This window comes from Sceloporus undulatus, chromosome 1 (genome assembly GCF_019175285.1).
Source record: "Sceloporus undulatus isolate JIND9_A2432 ecotype Alabama chromosome 1, SceUnd_v1.1, whole genome shotgun sequence".
Lineage (NCBI taxonomy): Eukaryota > Metazoa > Chordata > Lepidosauria > Squamata > Phrynosomatidae > Sceloporus > Sceloporus undulatus.
Genome location: NC_056522.1, coordinates 149,220,451 through 149,230,478, shown reverse-complemented (window position 1 = coordinate 149,230,478; position 10,028 = coordinate 149,220,451). Strand labels below are relative to the sequence as shown.

The following is a 10,028-nucleotide window of genomic DNA, read 5'->3' as shown; positions in this document are numbered from 1 at the left end:
CTCTCCACTTGTCATGGAATAGCTATGGTGAGCTATGGCAAGTGGAAAATGACTCAATGTAGCATAGTTCTGCACAGAGAATTACTATGCTACCAGGAGACATGAGGGTATATGTCAGCCTGTAAATAGAATCATAGAGTCGGAAGAGACCCCAAGGGCCATCCAGTCCAATCCCCTGCCATGCAGAAAATATCAGTCATAGAATCACAGAATTGGATTCTGTGCAAGGACCATCCAGTCCAACCCCCTGCCATGCAGGAAATCTAAATCAAAGCATCCCTGACAGATGGCCATCCAGCCTCTGTTTAAAGACCTCCAAGGAAGGAGACTCCACTACACTATGTTAGCATCTTTCAGACCTGGGTAGCTGCTGAGGCTGAAGCATGCACCAGTGTCCCCCTCCTTGCTCATTAAGCAGCCTTCATGAAGCGCCAAGCAAGCGAGATGCCCAACCGCAAAGGGGCGCGCAGTGCCTACTATTTCTTCATCCTGGAGAAGCTGCCGGAGCTGAGGCGGTGGGGCTTGGCAGTGGGCAGTGTGCCCAAGGCCATCCCCCTGTGCTTCGGCGACTGGGCATTACTGACTGAGGAGCAAAAAGAAAAGTATGCAGAAATGGCTCACCAGTGGAAGGCTGAGAAAGTGAGAGTAGCAGCAGAAAAGCCCAGTTCCAGCATCTCTTCCCACACAAGCCCAGGAAAGTGTTCCTACAATCTTCACCAGTCCACTTCAAAAGTGTGATCAAGTTATGCTTGAAACCTCATTCTACTTTCTGAATATCTTGAGCCATGGAATTCTGCCCCTCATTGCAATCAGCGTTTTCTCCCTTGTGAAATTGGCTGCGTCAAATACTCTCTTCAGAAAGGGATAATTGCAGACTTCCATCGTTTTATAAATCCTGGAGTGGTACCTCGAGGTTTTCGATTTCATTGACAGGTTGCAAGTGATGCTACACATAAAATTCCTTTATCAGGATTTGACTTTGCAACTGCAGATCCTTCTGTTGTGTTGCGTGAATTGTACACATTCATCCAGCCACGCTGGGGTACCTGGCCACCTGTATATTGTAAGCCTGATGACCAATTTAGAGTCAGTTGGTGCTTGAAGCACATGGCTAAAGAAGCAGGTGCTGTAAATAATCTGGAGATTCTCAATGTGGAGGATCTTATTATAGAGTTATATTATCAGAAGCTTCAAAAAGAGCCTTCTAAGACTTGGGTGTGTAACACATTGGGTGCTGCCATGTGGAATTATTCAACTAGGTGCCAGTGGCATGAAGAAAACGATGTTCTATTCTGTGCTCTTGCTACTTGCAAAAAGATTGCATACTGCATCAGCAATTCCCTAGCAAATATGGTTGGCATACAGCTAACTGCATCTCATTTACCCTTGCATGAAAGCAACTCCAAAAAAACAGTGAACCCTAAGATGGTCATACTGGATGCTGGACGTTTCCAGAAAATCAGGACTTGGAAATTATAGGTACATCACACCACCAAATCAGGATCAAGGTACTGGTCATCCTGCTGTCTGCCCATGTATGATACCCAATTTGCCAGATATGTAAATGGAACATATTTCTTCATCCTAGTTTGAATTCATTTATGAAACTATTCTGTTTGTGAAAATTCACATATTTTGGACATGTGGTACACATGCATAATTGACAAAGGGATGATGGAACATGAGCGCAGGTGTGTACAAGCTGTATCCTGAACATGCAAAATCTGAAATGGCTGCTACCCCATAGTTGTAGAAAGAGGGCTTGCCATATAGCTAGCTAGATGTATAGCAGAAGTAGATAAATGTCAGAAGTTCAAGTGACATTGAACTACTCCATCTGTTATCCCTAATCAGTTGCCAAACTAACTGGAGCTGAAGGGATGTAGAGTCTGTCAATGCCTGAACAGCCACAGGTTTCCCACTCTTTATATATATAGTTTGTTAATAATTTCATACAGTACATGCATATGTAAAATGTAAAATGGTTGATAATTTCCATGTGGAAACTAAAAACAAAGCTTTGTAATCACATACAATGTATAAGGCTGGAATGCAGCTGGGAATTAGGAGAAATGTAACAAGATTGCAAAGTCTTTCATGTTTCATAGTTTCTCTGCAACTTCAACTGCTGCTAGGTTCTACCTGTTAGGCCTCAGTGTTTCAGTGTCAGCGTAAATTTAAAGCTGCTCATGGCACCACATATGAAAACATATTTAAACACAGATAGGAATATTAATTCCTTCCCTTTTCCATTTCCTAGACCATTTGGTATTAGTTCCATGTGGATTTTCTTTTTAAAACATCTACAAATATTCCTTTTTAAATGAAAATTTTAATAGATATATTAATGGATGCATACCAGCTCTGATTAAAGTATATCTGTAACATTTTAGATAGGTGAGCAGTGGCTCTTGTTCATTCAAGTCTATGCAAGTGATCAAATATGTTCTCCCCGCTGCTCCCCTGAGAATGAATCACAGGAGTTTGTGAATTTCTCACTACAGGTTATGATAATTTCTGTTTTTGGTCTAGGAGGTGGATCAAGAAAACTCAAAAAAAGTAATGGAGGAATTTCTCACATGCCCTTAGCTTTTGGTCTCCAACCCAAATTACTGGAACAGCCTAAAAGTCAAGAATGCTTTTGTGCTGTTCATCAGAGTTTGCTTGTTAAAGTCCACTGAGTCTGAATCATCAGTGCTGCATGGCCAGTTAATGGAATGTTGCTGCTCTTAAAAGCTCAAAAAACCCCCAAAAATGGCTGAAAAGATGTGTGTGGGGAGAGGAATCTTTGCTTCTCAGCCTGTAGCCAAACCTAAGCGGTTATTAGCTTTTTCTCAGGAAAACATCTTTATGTCAGTTGTTGAAACTCAGATAGGTCAAGAAAATTGCAGGTCTATTTTTCATGTGTAGAGACACCTATTAGAGCAAGAAGGAGTTTTTGATTTACTGTGGGAGGCATCAAAATCACAGCATGCTTGAAGAAGAAAATAATTCCATAAAATCCTCTCAGGAGTTACCCTGTAGTCAGACGAGGTTAGAACTCATCCCATAAGGCATAATTATTTTAACTCCTCAAACTTAGCACATGATTTAAAAGGCTGTTTTATTATCATCTGACTTCTGTGCTATTGTCATTCAAGCATGTCTGTGATTATAATCATCACCCACTTCTTGTGGTACATGATTCAGTTACTGGAGAGCACATCTGTTTCATGGGTGATGTAAACACCGACTTTCGTTCTGCCTAACACAATATCATGATGAAGTTTTTAAGAACATTTCATCACCTTCAGTGAAACAACAGCAATGAGCACATGGTGCCAGGGAAGCAAGAGACTGAGCATGATGTTGTTTCAAAATGTACTTAATAACATTCTTAAGACAAAGAGATGGAGAAAATCTGCCAGGACTGCTTTAGTTCTGTATTCCTGCATGGCATGGGGCTGGCCCTTGTGGTCCCTTCCAGTTCTATGATTTTATAGTTCTTTGATTAGAATTAATTAGAATTATGTTAGACTCACTAAAAGTGAAGAAAGATTTCAAAATGCAGAGCTTGGAAACAATGTGTTAAAAAGTAATTGTTGATACCAAATTTGCCATTTTTTTTAAAAAAAGTCATTTTTGGGGAGTAATTTTAAAATTATTTTCATTTCATTAAAATATTTATAAAAGTTGGCTGGAATTCTGTTGGGCAGTAAGGAATGCATAACCTAGAGTTACACAATCCTAACTGTTTAATATTCGTGATCAATGAATATGGATGTCTGATGAATATGTTTGTCTTTCTTTCGCTAGGAAAGCCAAAGCCAAACATGGCTGTTCTTCCATGTTTGAAAAAAACAAGGCAGACTGCTTTCTACTAGCTTGGCTGGGGACCTAGCGACATCCCTATCAGGACAGGGACAGTGTGGCTTCCATAATCTGTACACTGGTAACCCTCAGGCTAGGGTTCATATTCACTATGCTTCACAATGAAGCATCACTAGGGTTGCTGTCACCCTGGTGTTGTAGCTCATGCTGTTGCCCTTCTCCTCCAGCTAGGCTACCTCAGTCATACTCTGGTGACTTGGTAGTGATGGAGGAGAAAATCTAGTGGCAACAGCAGCTGCTGCATGCTCCTGAGGGCCCCTGCTCTGGTCCGACTAGTCCTTTCCTTTTCTTCCTCAGATGCAGCAGAGAAAAAGGCGTATCTTTGGCAATGGCTGCCGCTTCATCTCTGTGCCTGGTCAAGCCCTATGGCAACTCCACTCCTAACTGGCTGTTGAGGCTGCCACTTCACTGCAATCTTTTATTTGCAGGGCTGCCACTGTACCCTGACTGGAGCAGCACCTCTCCATTCTTGGCAGCAATTCCATGACACTGTTCATGCTCAATATGTGTGTGTGGGGGGGAGGGGGACTGAGCATCCTTGCTGCTGCCTCACATACCGGAGGCAGAGGTAGAGGAGGAGGAGGGCTGGTGTGTGGCCTTAGCTGCCCTGACAAGCCCGTGGGATCCACCTCTGGCCTGGCTGAGTTTCCCTCTGAGTACTGAGGAAAATGGAGGTAGCCACCAGAGAGGCTAGGCTGAGTTTCCATTCGAACACTCTTTCCACCTATATTCCTCCATTTTCCATCTTCACTTGGAGGGAAATTCCTTTGGTTTCCCTCAAGCAGTTTTCATTGGCTAGCAGGAGGGCAAACTGATGGGAGGGAGGTGAGGCTGGAGCAATCTACAGCAGCCTCTGCCACCTGACAGCCTTTTCTGGTCTGGCCAGGTGTGAAGGTGAGGCAACAGGAAGAAAAGGAAGACAAGGCAATGTTCTGAAACATCATCCTTGTCCTCTTCTTTCATATCCATCCCTTCCTCCTTTGGCTAAGGCACCCTGGCTGGTTGGGGGGCAGCAGTGGGGTGTTGGGGCAGACAATCAGCAACTGTCCCTCCGACAGTTCACTCCCTTCCCCAAACTATCACCTGATGCAGACCGCACCCATGCCTCCTCTAGTGATGCCCCTGTTCATGATCCCTACATAGTCCTGAGTTTAGGGGCTATGTAGGGACCATGCAAGTCTCTCAATCCCCACAGTTTATCAGGAAGCAGCAGGTCACACCACTCCATTGCATGAGCAATCTCTGGTATAAGGGGGAATTGTGATGGGGTCTGGTTTCTATCTGTCACACCACTCACAGGAAGGGGTGGGGTTGTTGGTCAGTTGCTTCCTGAGCAACAGAGAAATAGATTCCCAATAAGTGGGAACTGAGAAGATAAGGATGGGATTCATTGCATAGCACTGTAATTATGGTGTTTATGCATACAAAATCCCAACAGATTTCCAACCATTATATTTAAACAATAACATCATTTTAATGGGATGATTAACGTTTCACATTATTTTACTTTGTTGGGGTTTGATCATTTATAGCCATTTCCATTTATTTGTTTTTAAATATTAAAAGTAACATGTTGTGAATGCATTATCAATGAGAACTGTAACAAATTATATGTGGTACTGAATCCTAAATGTTAATTCTAATTAGAGCAGAGCCATGGATTTGCCTAGTTTAGTCAGTGTTCCACAGTTGCTTGAATGAGCTTACTGTAGCTAGGACCAACCAACAGGGTTCCAGCCAAAACTATCTCTGAAACAATGAACATCAACTAATATTAATTTCTGAATTAATATCCATGTTCAAGGGAAGCAGTCATAGCTTCTTTCACTAGGAAAGCAAAAGTGGCTGTTCTTCCATGTTTGAAAAAACAGGGCAGATGCTTTCTGTCAGCTTGCCTGTAGACCTAGCTACATCCTTATCAGGACAGAGATAGTGTGGCTTCAGTGATCTGTACACTGCTAATCTCCAGGCTAGATTACTGTAATGCACTAAATGTTGGGAGGCCTTTAAAGACAGTTTGGAAAATGCATCTAATGCAGAAGACAGTGGCCAGGTTGATCATACATTAGAAGGTCCCCCTCTCATCCCTACTTAATGTACTTGTGGGGATGGTGGGACTGAAAGATGTGTTCCCTCTTAATATCTTAGAGCTTGGATAGGCTCATATGGGAAGACATGCTTCTTTGGATAGCCTGGACCTGGCTGATGAACGCATCAGCAATTCCCTGCTATAATTAGATGGAGTTTAAGTGAATTGACTGAACTGTTTATGAAGAGCGACTGGAGAAACAGATTCATCTTACTCTTATTTTTATTCTTATTCTATCATAAATTATATGGCAGTCTACTGAGTACAAATTTAACAACACCAGAAATTTCTCAGGTATATCCCAACTACTGATGTAGTTTCATTTTTTTTCTAAAGTTAGGATGGACATAATTAGTGGATTAGAAAGAGATGCCAAGTCAATAAGTAACCGGTATTAAGACTCTGCTCATAATGTCTAACAAGATTTTTCTTCTTGAGGCAACAGAAAAGATGGCACCTTCTTTCACTCCTCCACCTAATGCCATATATAGAATTCAGCTGGATTGGTAACAGAACAGTGTCCTTCATCACACCTCAACACAGCAGACTGCCACCTTGGGTTCTGTGCAAGGATAAAGGTTGTGTGTGTGTGTGTGTGTGTGTGTGTGTGTGTGTGTGTAATGACTAATTTAAAGGAGGCACAATGGACTATGAGGTCCACAAAACTGAAGGCAGTGGTCAGGAAAAATTGAGAGGAATGGGTAGAGGACAGAGGACTGCCACTGCTGACCATGAGCATTTGCTGCCTGACATAGTCTGACTCTGTCTAATGAAAAGGTTGGCCCTGACTTCTAGGGGCGGGGAGTTGATATCACTGCTCAATGTCCTTCTCACATAAACACTTGTAATCTGGTCTAGATAAGGAGATCCATATACTTAAGCAGTTTCTCCCTGTGTATTACTTAGTGGGTCAAGAGGTATATTTGAATGAACACGTAAATACTATAATCCCTCTTGTATTGCTTGTTAGTTAGATGTCCATATAACTACGTACCTGACCGGGTAACTCTATTCTTAGTCACACAGAGCTTGATGTGACCATAACTGACCATAGAATATGACCCCTGTCTATGACTGCCAGTGCAAGAATGGATTGTTAATGTTTACAGTGAATTCTCCACCCCCAAAGATGTCCCCATCCATTACAAACAGCTATTTTACAGTTTAAAAGGAACAGGTTATGTTCAATACACCACTCTAAATGATTAGTCAAATATTTAAACAGATTCTTTTAAAATTAAAAAATAGAATGCACAAGAATGAATGCACCAATTCTCTTAATAATTCTGTTAAACTGGAAGATTTAAGATTGGGATGGAATGTATAAGCAAGACCAACATTAATTAAGAAGTCAGTACGGCCAGGGCAAGCCTAAATGAACTGATGTAGCTCCTGATAAAATTATTTTTGCAGTTAAACTAAGGGCAGAAGCATTGATTTACTGAACCTGTTATTAAATTAATCCATTAACTGATAAAAGGATTTATTTTTTCTCATGAAAGCAGATTTGGGATGCTGAGGTCTTTTTTCCCTCCCTTTACTAGACCTTTCTAGAACACATCTTAATGTTCTTTAAGCAATGCACAAGATATTTTGATGTGTCATCCTATAAATTAAATATAGTTTGCTTCTAGACTCTCTGAAAACCCTTCAGAAATTTGGATTCAATTTATTTTGTGGGTCAAGCATTTCCCCTTCCTCCCTAGCAATGCAAAATGTCTATACAAACTAAAGAGAAAAGGCAACTTTTTAGAGTGTGATGAATCCCTTTTCAAATGACTGGGTTCACACAAAGTAAGGATGTTATTTATTGTTGTATTGATCTTTTAGAAGGATTGAGTAAACTACTAAGTTTACCCTAAATTTAAAATGGTTCTACCCAGGGCATAGGAACACCTTATGTTGTCTTACCCTCATTTTTTAAGAAGAGGGTATTTTCTTGCAGCAATCTCTAGTGACAGCCTGAAGGCAACATCGAAACAGGAGCAATCTCTGTTCTGGCAGTGAGAGAATAAAATTTAGTATTCACATTTCCCTTCAAGCACTGGTGCATAGATGAGGTCAGTCAAGGAGAAAGATATTGCTACTACATTCCTATTTCTAGAAGAACATGTTCCACAAAGACGGCCGGCATGGTAAGTTTCACGGTTAAGCAAAAAGGCTACTTTGCCACCTAATCAAAATCAACAACATACATATTTACTTATCAAGCTAGATTCTGTGCTTGCTCTCTGTGTGTATTCCTTGCTAGATGTGACTACAGACCAGAAGTACATTTGAATTCCTGGAAATAATTCCTGCTTTTAGATAGCTATGCCTTGTAATTCAAGCCTATGCTTGTTTTTCTTTTTCCACTAAGCAGGAAACCCCACTGTATCCATAGGAACTTTCAACCACACAGGATGGTGGCTGTAGGGCCAAACAAGATGTAATATCGCTATATTGATGCAATTAATAAATGTACATATAAAAGTTAGTAGCAGGTGAGGGGAAGGGAGACTAGCAGCCCCGGAACTAAAGGATGAGAAGGAAGAAGTACACTGCTATTGAATATCTAGCTGACTCCTAGATTGCAGTCTCAAACACATGTTTGCTCATTTTTTGTATACAATCATACATTTTTATACAATTATAATGAAGCCAAAGTACTTAAATAATTTCATATTCTTCCCCTATTTGTCCCCACCTCTACTCCACAACTTCTTCTCCTTTATATTAAACTGTAAGAACTTTGGGGTACAGAATTGTCATAACTATTCTAAGCATTGCTTTTGTAGTTTTTTTCGGACTATGTGGCCATTTTCTGCACGAGTTTCTTCCTGATGTTTCACCAGCATCTGCAGCTGGCATCTTCAGAGAATGCTTGCCTGGAAAGGAGTTGGTATATATATTATATGACCTGGATATATACCCATCTCCTTTCCAGACAAGCGTTCTCTGAAGATGCCAGCCACAGATGCTGGTGAAACATCAGGAAGAAACTCTGCTAGAACATGGCCACATAGCCCCCCCAAAAACCCCACAAAAAACTATGGATGCTGGCCATGAAAGCCTTCGACTTCACTATTCTATGCACAGTTGGTATGACTCAAACATTGCTACTACTGCAGCCCACTGAAATCAGAGGAGCTTTTATCTAGTGCAGGAATGGAAATTGTGTGGCCATTAAGATATTGATGGATGGCAAGTCTCATCATATCCCAGTAGTGATTAATTCAGAGAATTTCAACTAAATAATATATGGAGGGTTGTTCAGTTGTCAACCTGGTTGAGATCCAACTGCAGAGTCAATAAAGTACCAGATCTAGATCCAGGCAATGGTTGTACAGCTTGAGGGAAATATACTTAGGAATGAGAAGGAAGGGTATTAAAAACTTCTTTTCATATTATTACTGCTTTTTTTAAAAAAAAATCCAATTCTATTGTGACTTTGTGATGGTCTGTTCTTTGTTTATGCTGTATTTGTTATTGTGCACCTTCACATCATTTATGCCTTATGGTGAACCTATCATGGAATATTCTTGGCAAGCCGGAGCTTACCTTTTCAGAGGGGGTTTACTTTTGCTTTCCCCTGAGGCTGAGAGAGTGTGGCTCATCCAAGGTCACCCACTAGGTTTCCATGGCTGAGCAGGATTCAAATCCTGGTGTCCCTGAATCCTAGTCCAGTACTCAAAAAACTACACCATGCTGTATGCTTGCTATTTTAAAAAAATGTCTTAAACTATAAACGTAAAGCAGCTTAATATAAAATTGTGTGTGTGTGTGAAGATCATCTGAGGGAGTAGGCTCAAGTCTATGAAAGCTCAGGATACCAACCTCTTTCTTTCACTTAATCTCAAAAGTGCTATAAGATCCTTTTGCATACTGATTCTCCTTCCTGCATTTATTACATTATTATTTACATTCTCTTATGAGTCTGCTGCTTGTTGATAAAAACTTTGGCCATAGACTTGGCCTATTCAAAGTCTCACTTTAAAGAAGCATGCACTCATGCAGTGAACAGGGCACCCTTTCATCTACTGAACCAATGTTACATCTCACTTTCACACTTTCTATCCCAGATAAATGC

At 40.9% G+C, this 10,028-nt stretch overlaps 1 protein-coding gene across 1 annotated transcript; it reads left to right on the top strand.

The window, feature by feature from the left end:
- The first annotated feature begins 444 nt into the window (after window positions 1-444).
- On the top strand, window positions 445-1,479 carry LOC121925447 (protein maelstrom homolog). The gene is given in 3 exon segments (XM_042457615.1): window positions 445-647; window positions 649-794; window positions 797-1,479. Coding segments are annotated over 3 exon segments (1,032 nt in total).
- The last annotated feature ends 8,549 nt before the right edge of the window (window positions 1,480-10,028 follow it).